At 42.5% G+C, this 17,355-nt stretch overlaps 1 protein-coding gene across 2 annotated transcripts in view; it reads left to right on the forward strand.

The window, feature by feature from the left end:
- Positions 1 to 17,355, forward strand: part of dtx1 (deltex 1, E3 ubiquitin ligase) — a 57,775-nt gene that overhangs the window by 33,986 nt on the left and 6,434 nt on the right. The window contains exons 3-9 of one of the 2 annotated variants that reach the window (XM_055011511.1): positions 1,162 to 1,909; positions 10,373 to 10,434; positions 10,614 to 10,745; positions 12,993 to 13,054; positions 13,220 to 13,378; positions 15,385 to 15,546; positions 17,256 to 17,345. In XM_055011511.1, coding sequence (XP_054867486.1) covers positions 1,162 to 1,909; positions 10,373 to 10,434; positions 10,614 to 10,745; positions 12,993 to 13,054; positions 13,220 to 13,378; positions 15,385 to 15,546; positions 17,256 to 17,345 — 1,415 coding nt within the window. Of the gene's footprint in view, positions 1 to 1,161; positions 1,910 to 10,372; positions 10,435 to 10,583; positions 10,746 to 12,992; positions 13,055 to 13,219; positions 13,379 to 15,384; positions 15,547 to 17,255; positions 17,346 to 17,355 lie in introns of both variants that reach the window. The other variant, XM_023295065.3, reaches the window with a different exon arrangement.

Consider the following 17,355-nt stretch of genomic DNA (forward strand, 5'->3'; position numbering starts at 1 on the left):
CCGTAATGTAAGTAATGCTCTCCGTCTGTACAGTCTACCCAGAAATTATCTTGTATCTTTTTTTCTCATTAAATTACCACCATCTCATTTTCTGTCTATGGTTAATGTAATTAATTAGAGTAAATTAACCCTCTGAACCCTAAGCAGTTTCAGGGTGTTTTTTGTGCCTGCCACATTAACTCACCGCGAGTTCATTTTTCACTGCAATATGAAGTCCTGTACCTCTATGGGAACAGCACAACCATGACTGGAAGCAGAAATAACACAAATGTATTCTGTGCGGTATGGCACAGTTACAATAACATAAATCATTGGAAGGAAAAAATGAAGTTACATTTCTTTGACTATTCATTTTTTTAAAAATTAAAAAATGGAGTCAACATGTACATTTTTCTAAGTGCCCGCAGGTGTGACTCATACCACTGATTTTTTACCACTTACATTTTCATTCAATTTGTTTCTGTACTTGTCTCCTCTCTACTCTCTGTAAACACATCCTGCAGTTCAGCCCAGTTCAGTCAAAAAGTCCCTGAATTTTGTCATGTGACTGTTGGTCTCAGCTGAATGGATTCACATTTGCACCAAGGAGTGCAGATGTTATTTTATTTTTTTACAGTCTGGTTACTGCCAATGATTTATTTTGATGAGATACAACAATTGTGTCTTTCTGTTTGAAAGGATGTGATTTTGGCAATTTTTAACGCACATTTCAAAACCTCAGGGCGTTCAAGAGACACTGCACATATTTTACACGTGAAGCTCCCGCTACTCATCATGAGGAGCACCACTCTGCCTGTGAGAAGTGCGACTCATGATAAGTAGCTCTGATTACATCATCTGGCATTTCTTGGCTCAGGCTTGAGACTTCTTGCTTTTCAAACTGGAAGTGTGGCATTTAAAAGAATTTGGCATTCAGGAGTGAGGGAGTTGGAATGAAAGATGCTACTCAGTTGTGTTACAGAAAATGTAATGCGTTATAGGATGTAGGAGTTTTTGGGTCTTGCTCCACACTAGAGACTGAAAGCAAATTCCTTTTTTAATCTATTTCTTTCAAGTCCCCCAGCTTTAGTTGTGGCATGCTAAATTACAAGGAATGAAATGCTTTAACAACTTTCTAAACAAAAACCCATCCTTACGTTCTCCTCTGTTCTTTACTTTTAGGCACCATGAGACCAGTACAGAGGAACTTCTATGAGCCATCGTCCGCCCCGGGGAAAGGCGTGGTATGGGAGTGGGAGAACGACAACGGCTCGTGGACACCGTACGACATGGAGATCTGTGTGACCATCCAGAACGCATACGAGAAGCAGCACCCCTGGCTGGACCTGACCTCTCTGGGCTTCTGCTACCTCATCGACTTTAACAGCATGTCTCAGACCAACAGGCAGAGCCAGCGCAAGCGACGCCTGCGGAGACGGATGGACCTGGCCTACCCGCTCATCATGGGCTCCATCCCCAAGTCCCAGTCCTGGCCCGTGGGAGCCAGCTCCGGCCAGCCCTGTTCCTGCCAGCAGTGCATCCTTGTGAACAGTACGAGAGCTGCCTCTAACGCTATTCTGGCCTCTCAGCGGCGGAAGCTCTACGGAGGGACGGCGGGCAACCCGGGCGCTACAGGAACCCTCACTGTAGTGCGGCAGAGCAACACCTTTGCGGGGACCTCCCTCTGGTCTCCAACATCCGGCTCCTCCGGCACCAACAACAATAACATAAGTGTAGGAGGCGGGCAAGCTAAAGCTGAACAGGTGCAGCTGCCTCTGTCCACTGCCAACTTCCCCTGTTCCCCTGTGATGCCATCTCTTTCATCCGCCCATGGCCACCACGCTCTCACCATCAACGGACAGAACAACCTGAACCGGCCGGGCACTCAACGCATTTCCATGGGAACTGCCAGAGGAGCCATCCCACCAGGGTAATGATGTCTGCCAACAAATCATGCATTAGTCTTTTTTTCTTATTTTCAGGAGTCTGCAGTAGCCTTTTACTTGCTATAGCCATGGCACTATTCTCAGACTCAGTTGAATTTACAGTTCCGCTGAGGCAATGGGTGGATATAAAAAGCCAGGAACCTATCTCCATGTCCACTTCACAAAGCTTTACCCTGAATGTGTCGGGCCGACTGTACTCATTTTCTTGTTCCCCTTTGCCCTCTGCTGATTTATGACTGCTCTTGTTAACATGTTGATCAGTGCATCTGCAGAAAAAGTCCAGTTCAGTTTCCTTTGCATGATTTTCCTGAGCAAGAAGCCTTTCCTTCCATATGTGTGTCTGCGACGGTTACTGCTCCATAATGAGCTTATGTTGGCCCCGATAGGCGTGAAATACTGCAGCTCTTCTGGATCATTGTGTTGCCTCTGCTTTGAACTAATTTGTTACTATCACATGCTGCTGTGGTTGTTGTGTCATGGGATGTGAAACGGTCTGACATTGTATGTGGAATATCTGAAAAGTGTGTGAGTTTGACGGCGTCTTTGTTTCATGCTGGGTGTGTGTGAGTGTGAATGCACGGTCAGACATGTGAAACGGGCTCTGGTGTAGCTGTGGAAACCTATTTGCCATGGAGGCAGAGCTCCACTGGGGAAGAATGAATAATGGATCAAGGAAAAATGGGAGCTTCTGCAGAGCGCTGTGACCTCAGAGCGATTCAGAGAAAGGATCCAAGGAAAAGAAGTGTGTTAGCGTTGTAACCGATACTTCAGTCCCCTATCCTGCTTTCTTTTACTAAAATAAACCCTCTCCTGATCTAATTTGATTCCATTTTGTTCTCGCCGCTCATGGGGAGAGACACACTTACTGCATGTTTGAATAATACCGTCCTTCACCCAGGCACAAACGCTTTCACTTTCTGTGGCCTAATTCGCTGTCACCGAACTGTACAGCGGATTGTGCTCGCCATAGCAGGCCGTGGTGTTTGTTTTGTACATCGAGTAGGTGGGAGATGATGCATCTCTGTGCAGTGGTGTTCGTGGTAGAGAAAGTCAGCATGGGATGACCTACTCAGGGATGTTTCTTCTGTATTTTAAGAGTGCAGCGAAGGCTCAGGTGCGCGGAGTTGTGGATGAATTGTGACTTTTTCACCTCGCAGCACAAAGGCTTCTGTGGAGACGGTGTGAGCGAGAGAGAGGAAGAGACGGGGGGGTGGAGGGTGGGAGGGGGTGAGGCGGAGTGCATCGGTTCCCAGGCGAGTGGCTCGACATACAGGATGACTGTGGTTAACATACACACAGCAGGACATGAGAGCTCGCAAACACGCACACACACACACACACACAAACTGAAATGTGAACTCCCTCGCACAGCCCCACAAGCGTGCTGCAGACAGATAACAGAGGAACCCACACAGAATGTAAAACATCAGATCTGTTTTTTCACACACCCACGCCCTAATATAACCGGTATTTGGTACAAGGAAGGTGTTTGGCACGTTGTGGATTGTTTACATGGGTTTATTCAGCTGCTTTACATACATAAACAACCGAGCTGTGTCTGGAATGACGGACAAATACTCACGTGTGATTGATTTCACCTTTACAGAAGGCAGCATGGTGCCGCACATGTTTTTATGACCCGTGTGTCATTGATGAAGAAGGCTGCAGTTCAGATATTGATCTTTTTATTGTTTCTAGGAGCCCTTGGTAGTGGGCTGTGACGGGGGTGGGGGCTGTACTGCTTCATGCATCTGTCTTACATGCACAAATATTAGAAGTGGCACCATCTGCTGGTTTGTGTCAACACATCAGTTTATCTTATTACTGAGCAGCCCACATATCACCACCTGTACAGTGTAGTAGCAACAGATGCAGACTGCTATGGATTTGTTTTTCAAATCGCTGTTGGATGTGCTCGAAGCAGGGCTGTAACAAAAGATAACCCATTTATCAATTCCTAATCATTAATTCTTTAGTATTTTCTTGAATAATTGGTTGAATTGGTTCACACTGGCTGAATCTAGGAGAAGAGTTACTGACATTTCTGCTTAAAAAAATAACAGAAACGATTATCAAAATAGTGAATTTTTCTGTCAGTTGACCAGTTAATGCATCCGCAGTTTGTTTCAGGTCTACAAGAAAGCAGAAAACTAAATGTAACTATATTTTACATTACAATAGCATTAACATCTTAGATCTGTCGTGACATTTATGACATACTTTAAAATTACCGGATAAAAAGTTGCTCATGTTTTGAATCCAATGTTTTTGTAGCAAACATAATGCATAGCTGTGCAACAGTTACTTATAAGTATAAATTAGGGATGCATGATAGTGGATTTTTGCTGATGTGGTTTTGTTTTTGTTTCTTTAATTTTGTCCAGTTGTACACTACCGTTCAAAAGTTTGGGGTCACCCAGACAATTTTGTGTTTTCCATGAAAACTGACACTTTTATTCATGTGCTAACATAATTGCATAAGGGTTTTCTAATCATCAGTTATCCTTTCAACACCATTAGCTAACACAATGTAGCATTAGAACACAGGAGTGGTGGTTGCTGGAAATGTTCCTCTGTACCCCTATGGAGAGATTCCATTAAAAATCAGCTGTTTCCAGCTAGAATAGTCATTTACCACATTAACAATGTCTAGACTGTATTTCTGATTCATTTAATGTTATCTTCATTGAAAAATCTACCTTTATTTGAAAAATAAGGACCCCAAACTTTTGAACTGTAGTGTATATGCTGTTGTATGCACATACTTTTCAGATCAATTGCAGGAATCATCAAGTCTCTCCTGGGGTGGAATTAACATGTTAACCTGCCCTCTCTTACGGCACTGACCCACTGATGTCATTTTATCACCAATAATGATGCCAATATCATTGGGCAGTCCTAGTATATATAGTGGTTACAAATGTGCAGGGTTCATCAGCAGTTATCTAGTCTGTCCATCCATTAGCTGGATCTACTTTATCCTGTAGAAGGTTGCATGGGAGCTACAGCTGCTGACATTGGGTGAGAGGCAGGACACATCCTGGACGGCTTCTCAGTCCGTTGCGGGCCAAACACAGAGAAAAACAACCCTGCACTCTCACATTCACACCTACAGTCAAATCTGTGCAAGGAGTCTGAAGGAGACCCACATAGGTTCAGGGAGAACATGCAAACATGAACCCAGGTTTGAACCCAGAGTCTCTTGTTGTGAGGTGTCAGTGTTCGCCACTGTAACACCTTGTCAACTCAATTTGCCCAGTGAAGACATGTTTTCTCTTATAAATTTCACTATTTTGTCATTAACAATCTGTTTTTACATTTGCTTCCATTTCAGGGTGCCCCACAACAGTAGACAAACCAATGAAGCTTAAATCTGCATACAATCACATTAGCTGTAAATGTTAATAAAATTTATTATACATGTCAAAGGGGAGCTAAAATTACTAACTACAATTAAGTGCAAAATCATATGAATAATACAGGTGTATGTAAATGTGTTCAGTTATTTCATCTGCAGATCAAACTTGTGATGAAATATGAACCAAAGTTCTCAATGTGGGATCTGTTGTCACGACATGGAGCATCGTGATGATATCGAGTCAGCTGCCTGTTTGAAAGATAAAGAAAAGAGACATATGTTGTGGTGGAGTGAACACAGAAAGAATTTCACTCTCAAACCACTTCCTCTTGTGCGCCTTCTCTCTGTGTTGAACAGACTGGAGGCCAGCTTTGTATGTCTCTAGACAGACTTGTTAAATATTACTTTCTGTCCTCTGAGAGGTGAAATATGAAAGGTAACAAAAACAACTGTCCTGTCTCAATCAGCTGAAAGAAAAAGCTTTTGAATAGCATGTGTTTGCACGCTGCTGCCGGCTGTGTTTACGAGCTCCTTGTGTTTAGAACTCTAGTCTGGCTTTTGACTGGAGGGCTGCGAGTGTATCGAGTGCAGAGATCATTATCCCTCAGTGGGCTGCTTTGCCGCTCTGCTCCGGTGCTCCCCTTACGATAAAAATTAACACTGAACTAAATGAATAAATCATGAAAGCTCATGTGGACCAAACTGGGGTAATTTGGGAATCACTCGTTATTATTGCTGATTTTTGGGGCATTTTAGGTACATTGTGACACATATTCCCCCCTACAACCATCTCCATTGTAGCAGGAGGGGGGCAGGGCTCACCTCTGCCTGCTGCTCCCCACATCAATATGCAATTAAGCACTCATGGACTTCTCTCCATTCTACCCCCCTCCCACTGTCTTTACAGCGCATAATAAACAGATGAGGAGATATTAGCCCTCTGTCAGCACTTTCTCAACTCGGCTTAATGTGGTGTCTCTATTTGGGGAATCACATCTGATTAAGGCACGCTGGAGATTCCCCGAGGAGAAGACGGATGATGCTGAGCGGGAGGCAGAAGAGGGACAGAGACCCTCAAGATCTAACTAAGCAGGGGTCACGATTAATGTGGTGTTAATGGATTAGATATGTGGGGCAGCTGGATGTATTACTTGATAATGGCACTGGTTTGTGGTCAGACATTGCAGCATTTGGGTGTAGCCAGGCTTAACTTTTCTCATGCAGAGGAGGTGGAGAGAAGGGAGAAGTCCAGAGGAAGAGAAAAATTAGAGTTGGCAGCATAAAGGAAACGCAGAGGTTGTGGTTTGTGGAATGTGTCTCATCAGAACTGGAGTGCAGAAAGGCACAAGGTCTTTGCTTGTTTACACCGATGATGAGGTATAATTGCTTGAAAAATCTGAGCAGAAGCCAACAGAGCCTGTTGTTCAGAATCATTGATTTTTTTTTAACCCTAAAAGTGCCAGTTTCATCGGAACAACAGACTCTGACATAGTTTTTTTTAGCATGAATGATGGATGAAAGAATTCTGCAGAAGGGAAAAGTTAAATCCAGAGTCAAACCCTGGAAGCCATCCAGCGTCGGGGATTGTCAGCACAGTGGGAGGAGGTGACATGTGTCTTCAACCCCAGCGCTCCAGGCGTCAGCCATGACGGAGAGGGTCACTGCCTCCAGAAGTGCACATTTCCAAATCAAAGAACAAGTCAAGAGAATCAGAATTAGATGGAAAGCAGCAGCTGCTCACCAGCTACAGGTTGCTTGGCTGGTTAAGGACAGCCTCTTGAGAGAGCAGTTTCTGCAGCATATAGATACAATAAATGATCACAACCATTACAGAAATAACAAAACGGGATGAGAGATTGTTTGCAAGATATGCATCTGTCTACCACAAACACGGCGGAGATAAGTGTGTTGGCTTGTTTCCTTCCGTCTAGCCGATAAGGATCATAAGTAGCTGCTCCTGCTTCTGTTTTTTTTTCTTCTGCTTCTGCTTCTTTTTTTCTCGGTGCAGCTGTTTTTATCAACATATTCATTATGCTCTACACTCTGCACCTGATAGCAGGATCTTTGCTGGAATTGAAAAGCAATAAAGATGAAAGGCATTTCTAATTAATGTTATGTTACAGATCCTTGACAGATCTGCTGCACTGTGAGCTTACAGTTGGTGCAAAATGTGCAGGCGGCACACGATGAAGATGGTGTTGAGGGCTATTGTGGTGTGTCGTCCCATTTCTTCTCCTTATGAAAAGAATTTGTTTGATCATGGTGCTCTGTGTGAAATTATACTTGCGCTCATAAAGGGAGGCATCTTGTTGATGGCGTGTTGTGATTTGATTTAGGCCTAAGTGCATGTTTGAATCAAGGACAGACTCTCCCACCAGCCAGCAGAGTATCAGCTCCTGCTTTAGTTGATCACGTTTATTTCTGATATTTCGTTTTAATAAGCTGCTCCTCTTCCTTTCACACTCTCTTCAACAGCGAAAACAAACTCTGCCTTCATTTTCCGGTCAGACAGAAGAGACTGCAAACCTCTGACTCAAGCTGCTACTGTTATCGAGTGAAGGGCAGCTGAGCTGTGAGGCATCGACTGGTTAGTTTTTGTTGCAAGCACAGACTGCAGGAGGTGAGCTCACCTGATCCTCTGCTGCGGTTGAAGGTGTGAAGTTACCCGCTGTCATCTTTGCTTCGAAAAAAATCTCAAATAAATCAAGCCTTTCGTGGTTTCCTGAACTCGTCATGCTTGCGTTTATCCGAGCTGCACATCACATGTACTTATATTTTGACACATCAGTCCAGACACGCAACAGGAGTCTGCTGATCCGGGTTTCTGGTCCACTGGTGGGAGATACAGTGCGTCCGAGTCCTTTCCAGAGATGGGATAGGACACATCCGTCTCAGCCAGCCCTCGCGTCCCTTTTTGTTATTGCACTCAGCTTATTGAAGGGCTTCCCCTGGCACAGGAACAGAGGCTCTCACTAATATCAAAGCCGTCTGTCTGAGGCGGATTTGTGCAGCGCTGCAGGGCCAAAGACCTCAGTCGCTTCATGGTCAAAGAGATTTAAAAGTATATGTGCAGTCGTGTCTGTCTGTTGTTGATTAACTGAGAGAGCAAAGCAGCGAGCATCTAGACTTTTGTTACTTTGATCTGTACACAAAATGACTTTTTAAACAAACAGGTCTAGTAAATGAGACTGTATGTTTGCTATTTCTGTTTACACATGACAAAGCTGTATAACATGATGAATCTAGAGGAGGTGTGAATAAAATGTCTCTCAGAAAACCTCAAGTGGTTTAGGCTATTATAAACTTGACCACTGGTGGTCTTGCGTGCAGCATCTTTTCCGAAAGCATGTTTGTTTGTCTAGTTTTTTGCACTACCACAAGCCACTGAGTGTCATGATGCTACCTGCTGCAATGGACAGTAATGCAAATGTGAGTATTTTAACAAAATGTTTCATCAGTGTGTCATGTTGCCCATCATGTTTTCCAGGAAGCTCATGTCTTATTTTATCTTTATTTTGTCTTATACAGGCTCTCCTGTAGATCACACTGTTCAGCTTAAAAGATTTGCGATATGAATGCACTGAGAAAAAACAAGTTTATTGCTGTCTCCATGCTGAGTTGATGTCTTTACACATTTCATCTTAAAAGGCTAATTGAGCTCCTGCATTTGGTATTTTTAAAATTATTTTTTCTTTGGCCCTGACAGATTTCAATATGTTATAATGTTGGTTCCTTCAGCGCAACCATGTCTACCAAATGAAAGGGACAAGAACAGCTTCATAATGGCTCTCAATTTAATGTGCTTTCACATATTGACAGTAGGCAGCAGCATTAAGCCATAATGCAGCGCATCGATACATTAAAACAATCTGCTTTGGTAACATTTCATTAGGAGGGAAATACACTGAACGTATTTGTCAGGCCTCCATTAACTGATTGTTTTACCACTTGGTAGTGGCGCAAAAAGCTGTAAATACAACCCTGACATATTCTCATCTTATAAAGCTGATTTGGGAAACAGTTGTCCGTTTACTAGCAGACACTGAGCCAAAGATGCTCTTATTTACACAGAGTTTATAGCACTTTGTTTTGGTCTCACTAATTCCTATGGGATATAGTTGCTAAATTGGCTAATTGCTAACTTTTTCCATTTAACAACACAGCATCAATCTAGCCCAAAGACACTGAATAACCAGCTGAACGCTACAAATTGTCTGGAATCATTTTCAGTACAATTAGAAAGCAGAGCATAGTTATTACACACATTGCAGCTTTAGTCTGGATGCTTATTTCCAGTGTAAATGGGGTCATTTTATCCTGAAGTTGAGATTTAACTTCATGTTTTGAGGTTGTCCCGCTGCTTCACATCCAAACCACATCCGGCGTGATTTAATACAAGCTTTAATGACTGCAGTGTTTCTGTCAAATAACGGCTTTTTCTTGCTGTGACTTGAGTTGCTACAGAGTCCTGGTTGTAACCCGAGGAAGGGCAACTTGTTCCTGCGCTCCGCTGTGCTGTGGGATGCCGGTTGAGTTGAGGCTCCAGTCCAATGAAAAGAGAAACTCACTGACTTGTGTGCTCATATTAGTGCCCCGAGTGCTTTTGCCTGCTCTGCTCCACAGATCTTGAAGAGCGCGCAAGTCAACTGTCTTTGTCGTCTGTGTTTCCCGTGAACTCCAACCCGTCCAGATGTCATCCTGAATCAGGCTCTGCTGCAGTGCTTTGTACATGAGTCAAGCTGTCTCATCCCATTGCAGTCGTCTCTGTCTCTGCGCTGAAGCACATGTGACATTTTAACTTGAGTGTTTTTCATGGCGTGCAGAGCAGAACTATCTGCTGCTCTCAGGATTTTTCGGCTGCGGTGTAAAAAGCAGCGGGACAATTTTCTGTCCGTTTTAGAGGTCACAGTGCCATTTAAGGGATATAAAAAATGTAAATTTCGAATGGACTGGCATGATAAGAAGCTCCCCCTGCTCACATAGAAAGGGGAGTTCCTCTATGTGGATGTATGATGTGAGCAGGGACACACTGAAGAGCTTATTTCTTTATTACTGCTTTGTTTCACTCTCTATTACTTTTCTCTTATAGTGTTCCTGCGCTCCCAGTGAAGAACTTGACTGGCTCTGGACCAGTGCACCCAGCACTAGCAGGTTAGACCACATCAGCAGCATCTGTTTGGCTAAAAAAAAAAAAAAAAAGGATTATTTTTGTGAAGAAATTCTAAATCGTATGTTTGCTCTTATTTCTCTTATCTTCTATGTGTGTGTGTATGTGTGTCTCTGCTCTGCATATGCATCAGGTATGACAGGTATCCTGATGTGCGCTGCAGGTCTGCCGGTATGCCTGACTCGAGCCCCGAAGCCCATACTGCACCCACCACCCATCAACAAGAGCGACATGAAGCCTGTGCCAGGGATCAATGGCATGCGCCGCAAAACCAAGAAAAAGCACCTAAGGAGAGGTGAGCCGGAGGGTATGAAGAGAAGGATTTACACAGAAGACAAATAATGAGAAACACCACTATTGTGCATTTTTGGAGAATGCGTGAATTAATAGGAAATGCACTGAGGAGAGGAGCAGGCCAACCGCTGACAGGCAGCAGACTGTCTTTGTCCTGCCAAGCTTTGCGATGGTTTCCGTATCAGCTGTCTGCGAGTCTGTTGTTTAGCGTGCAAACAAAACTACCAGATAAACTGTTAAAGGATCCTTAATTGTTGTGTAACTGCCTCCACTTTAAGCTCTATAAAGATGACATTAATTATAACCTCCTCAAGGTTGCTGAGGATTAGTTAGAAAACTTTTTTTTTTACCTTCCAAAAAGCTCATATAAAATGTAATCATGATTTCTGTTTCAGATTTATGATTAAATACGGTAAAGCTTTGATTAACAAGTTTATAGATGTAACGCTGGCAGAGGCAGTTGTAAAGAAAGTAATTAACAAGGGTCTGTTGCACTGAGCTGGTCTGAGAGGAGATCTGGTGTTTAGCTGGACGGCTCTGGGCTTCAATAAGTACTGGTCGATGCAGGCTGTGGATACTGCTGCCCTCCCAAGGGAGCCTTTGTCCCAATTGATCAGTGAGGCTTCGAGTTTCCATCTCTGCACCGTACATGTCCTCTCAGTCAACCCTTAAGAGCTTTTCTTTACGGTAGACGCAGATGTAATTGTGTGAAGATGACGTGATAACGGTTTATTCTACCGGCCCCAAATTTTAATCTAATTTCTTAAGAAGGAAATGATATATATGTAAATTTGCAGAAAGTTTCCGCAAAGGAAAAGGTTATTTGATGCTAATTATAGGGAAATGGAGACAGTATTCAGATGGTAGAACTGTATTATGAAGCAATTGCTCATGTAGCCTAGAGCTTGCCTCTATATAGGCACATATGTCATTCCATATACTCCATATAAAAAGCAAAGTTAAATATTTGGGTGAGTTTAAACGGAGTAATTTCATGGAATGTAATTTCCTCTGAAAATCTGTAACTTCTGATGATTCCATGAAACTAAATAATCTCAAACCATAACAGAACCTACAGTCATGCTATGAGCTGTGTGAGACTGTAGCCAGATCTGGGTTAAATGCTAACGTATCTGGTAGCACTAGATATGGAATTGGAAACTTTGAAATTTAAACATGACACATGAAATGCAAAGTTAAGTGATGAATATTAACTGTATGTCTGTGTGTGTCTGTGTGTGTGCGTGTATGTGTCTGTGTGTGTGCGTGTGTGCGTGTGTGTGTGTGTATGTGTGCGTGCTTAAAATATTTCATTAAAATGCTCAGATTCATAACCAGATATTTTTTGCAGTCTAGACCAGGACTGTAAACTCACAGACAGATGCTATCTGTCTGGGTCTTACCCTCTAATTTGTTTTTAGAATATTTCCTGGAAAAGTTAATAGAAATTATGAACCTTATAAATGTTAGCTGAGTGAATGAGGCAGCAGCAAAATGTGCAACCTGCATGTACTTTTTTTTTGCAGAAACATCAAACGTATTGGAGGGTTGCGAGAGGAATGGTATTCTGCTTTTTTTTACTTGTGCGGGGAGATTTAGATTTATCCTGCTCTGCTTTCGGCAGAGTAAACAGTCAGAGATTCTTGATCCGGCTAATGAAGCCATCAAACAGCAGTAGAATAAAATGCGTATTCCAGTCTCTTTCTGTTTTCTCTCCTCCCTCCCTTCACAACTGTCTGCCACCTCTGCCCACCCTTTGTACCTCGGTGTGTTTTTTAGTCTCTTTCCACTGCTCTCAGTGCCTCTGTTCACTGGCTGTCCCTCAACTGAACAAACAAAGGCTCCGGGGGAAAGGAGGTTGCCTGTAAGCGTATTAGGGGTGTAAGCTGTGGGTGTGCTCTCAGCCATGCTAGCCTGATTGCACACAGGGATTATCAGAGAGTGTGGGGACGGCGGGTTGTTGTGTGCCAGTTTGAAGGTGACCTCCTCTTCAACATCACAGATCTATAGTGTATAACATGCACACTCACACCCTTTTATCTGAAAAAAAAGGTGACCAGGTCAGAGTGATCACTGAACTGATTGATCAAGGTCTAGCTTTTATCTTCTATGTTCAGATGACAATTAAGTGCCAGGTGGAGAACCATCTTGTCTTTATTCAGTTGAAACTTGTGGTTTCTGGATTTAAATAGGTTTGTCTTTTCTTTAATGGTCATCTCATTCCTCGTATGTTTCATTTTGTGACCAGGGAAAAACCCAGAGGATGTGGTGCGAAGATACACAGAGAAGATTAAAGTGTTGCCAGATGAGGTAAGAAAAAAGACACAAAAAGGCGCACGCACACAGAGGACTTCAAAGTTTCGTGCCCACCAAGAGATGCAATCTGTCACCGTTCAACGTCCGAACCAAGTCTCACAAATACACAGTCATGCACAAGTCGAATGGCAGCTGAAGTATTTTGGTTGGCTATTCCAGGACTGTACCATCTGCATGGAGAGGCTGGTCATGTCATCAGGCTATGAAGGCGTCCTGCAGCACAAAGGCATCAAGCCAGAGCTGGTGGGCAAACTTGGCAAGTGCGGGCACATGTACCATCTGCTGTGCCTGGTGGCCATGTACAACAATGGCAATAAGGTGGGTAAACGCTTCTGAGCCAGACGTTGTTATGATGTCATTCTAGGCTCAAATTCTAAACCCGCGATGTCTTGCAGCTTGACTGCGTTCCTGGCTCTGGTGCTTGATCGGGCCCCAGTAGTGTTGCACACAGATGGGGATGTTATATAGTCTCATCAGAACAGTCATATAGAACTTGACAGCACAGTACTTTGTAAAATCAACCACTTACTTGAGTCCACTTGCATGGAATACAAATTTTCTCATTTACATTTGGTGGTATCAGGGTATATAGATCATTTTGGTTTTATTCATCCAGATTTCCCTTTTTGAGATTGCTGCCTTTACCCCAAAGCATTAAAAAACCACATTTGAAGGTTTAAACTGCATCTTTCCAGAAATTATTTCCTCACATTCCATATAAACAATTTTTAATCAAGATGTGCATTTGTTTTAAAGCCACGAATGGTGATCTTTGTGTACTGCTTAGTAATACCAGTTGTAATAAGGCTTTTGTGGCTCCAGAGAGAATGAAAGTTTAAACCAAGCAAACAAAAAAACAAAAATTTGCCACAATTTAGAAACAAGAAAAGCACTCAGTGAGTGTGGCACTCCGTCAAAGCTGCTCAGTCATGTGATTTCTGACTGATTAGTCCTGATAAGTCCACAGTGGTGGATTTATAGTAGGATTGCAATCATGCGATCGTCAGCAGGCAGCTGATGTAGCATTCACTTGTTGTCATAGTAACAGTGCACAGTGCTGCTATCTCGCAATGATACAGGAATCTTTAACAAACCCGTGAATCCAGACTATAAGCCGCATCACTGCCAAAATCTAATCAGTTGGTCCGTGTGTCATTTCTGACCTTCCCTGAAAATTTGATCCAAACCTGTTAGTCAATTTTGAGTAATGTTGCACACAGACAAACAGACAAACATACGCATTTTTTGGTGGAGTAATAATTTCATCAGCCACTACTACCAAAACTTAAACCTAGTCAAGTTGCATTGTGGGTAGTATCAGTCTCAGTCATAGCCAGGCTATTCTCTAGCACCGACACAATGCTGTGAAGAATGGTCTGGCTGCACCCCATCATCATCAATCTCTGGCATGTTTGTATTTCTTGAAACCAATCACAATAGTCCTGGGTGGGACAAACAATAGGATGCACAGACAGTTCCCTCACAATGCAGGGGAATTGTATTACTGTTATATTTTCATGCAGGGAAAAATATAGCACAGCTGATTTAGTGTACAATCCAAAACTTCAGCAAACCTTGAAATTTTTAGTGTGAAACATTGCAGCCCTGAGGTTGCTGTGTTCTGTAGTGAAGGGGTTTTGAAAAGGAGACCAGAAAGCTGTGAAATGCACGGCCAATGGCAGGCTCATACCCACAACCTGCATCCAATGATGCATATGTTGTTGGTAATGTAAGGTCAAGTATTAGGAAAGCAAAAGAATGCATTAAAAAAATAACCTTGGTGCATTTTTAGTCTTTTGTAACTGTCCACATAGTGAGTCTGACACTGTTACAAGAAAACAATGCTAAACAGGTGCAGTGCTCTGTTTAAAGAAATTGCTACATAGCACTCAAACATTAACGCAAGCATTGATTTGGTGTTATGTTTCAGGCTTCACAACCAAATGCTTTATACTCAGTTATGTTCAGTAGCTTGATGCTGACATCAACAGATAAACCCAAAGGCACAAAGCTCTGTACAGCCAAAAGGCACAGAGCCGGCTGATAATATTTTATATAAGTAAGTGACTCCTTCTCCAGTACACATACTCACTTGACTAATTGTCAACACAACATTGTTGATTAATGCTGCTTTAAATTTATGTTTTTATAGCTTTAAGCATCACAAATTAACTGTCCTTTACATTAACTGGGATGGGTTTTCATTAAACTGTTGAAAAAATGTTCTTATCACTGGAAATCAGACATTTTTTTTTACTTTTAGAAAAAGAAAAGATAACTTAGCCAATTATTGTCACAAATTCTGTGTATTTCTCTTCAAGCAGGATGGCAGTCTTCAGTGCCCAACATGCAAAACCATCTATGGGGAGAAAACGGGCACCCAGCCCCCTGGGAAGATGGAGTACCACGTCATCCCCCACTGCCTGCCTGGCTACCCAGACTCCAAGACCATCCGCATTGTCTACGACATTCCTGCCGGGATCCAGGTGAGAGCTGTCTCCCTTTACTAAATCCACCGTGCCGCCTCTGTGCCCTGATCCACTGTCTCTCACACCGTCTCTCTAAATCTCTGAACTTTCTACAACTGCTTATCCGCTTAAGCCTGACGGGCAGTTGTTCGTGCAGGAAGTTGAGGTGTTGGGGCAGCGAGGGAACTGCACTCTCAGGGATCACACAGCAGTTCTGGGCAAAGACAGACAATTTTTAAAAATGTGCGACACGTGTAGTAGTCATATTGGCCATTTTCTTGCCCTTACCTTTGTCTTTATATATATACGATATACACTACCATTCAAAAGTTTAGGGTCAAGGGACAGAAATGTCCTTATTTTTAAAAGAAAGACAGTTTTTTTCATTGAAAATAACATTAAATTAATCAGAAATACAGTCTAGACACTGTTAATGTGTTAAATGACGATTCTAGCTGGAAACGGCTGATTTGTAATGGAATATCTACATAGGAGTCTCTGTACTCCTATGTAGACATTCCATTACAAATTTCCAGCAACCATCACTCCTGTGTTCTAATGCTACATTGTGTTAGCTAATCATGTTGAAAGGCTAATTGATAATTAGAAAACCCTTGTGCAATTCTGTTAGCACATGAATAAAAGTGTGAGTTTTCATGGAAAACATGAAATAGCCTGGGTGACCCCAAACTTTTGAACAGTAGTGTATATGTGAAATGAATGAATACAAACATAAATAGGAAAAAAGCAAAACTAAGCTGAGTCCAAAAAAGGTTATTTGCACCTGAGTGTTTTAAAACCTGAGCTGGTGGGTTGGTGGAGATGAGAGGACTGCGTTTTTTTATCCTCACTGCTGAGACGAGCTTTAATGAAGTCAGTAAACTGACCTTTTTACGCTAGCAGAGCAGGATTAGTGTCCCCTGGGTCAGAGAATACCAGGGGTCACCTGACCACTCAGTTCAGCACAGCAGCATAATGCACTATTGCCAGAGAGAATTACTCTTCCTCAGTTCACCCTCTAAACATGCTGACAGAAGTGTAATACTCTCAATGGACAACAGTAAAATAACATTCGGTTGGATTAAAGTAGTTTTATATTCACCAGATGAATGACGATTAACACAGCCGTCTGTCTTGGTTTCATAGTGGAGACGTGATAACAAATTTACAATCAAAAACTTATTAGATATCACTTTTAAATACATAGTTTTACTGCTGATTTGCACTGAGATTGGCTTTTTAGTGAAAGATGTGTATGCACACATTTCTGTCTTAATAAAGAGAGGAAGACAGTCAGTGGAGAAAATAGGACATTTAACCCATCCAGGGAGCTTAATAGAGGCAGAAAGAACACAAAACAGGCTTGAAATAGCAGTTTGTCGTCACTGGGGCGCTATAACTGTAACTGTACCATACCCTTTATTAATAGGGTTTTGGGTTTTCTCCCCCTATTCTTACCCATGTGTAGACATGATTTATTCAACCTGAGGTTTTTTTTTTTTTTTACATTGGAGGCTTGAAAGAGCCAATCTAAAATAAGATCATTAAAGAGATAATTCAATGTTTACAGTAGCATATTTCTCAGATAATTTTTACAAAAGGCCATTGTAAGCAATGTGAACAATAAAGCTTGTCCTGTGGGTGCTGGTGACATTTCCCACATAATTATGTCGTAATTGGAAGGGAAGGAGTTGTAACGTTTGTTTTTGTTGTTGACATTTTTCCAGACCAATGAGCACCCCAACCCTGGGAAGAAGTTCAGTGCCAGAGGGTTCCCTCGACACTGCTACCTCCCTGACAACGAGAAAGGCAGGAAGGTGAGCTCTG

Source organism: Amphiprion ocellaris, chromosome 6 (genome assembly GCF_022539595.1).
Source record: "Amphiprion ocellaris isolate individual 3 ecotype Okinawa chromosome 6, ASM2253959v1, whole genome shotgun sequence".
NCBI classification, from domain to species: Eukaryota; Metazoa; Chordata; class Actinopteri; family Pomacentridae; genus Amphiprion; species Amphiprion ocellaris.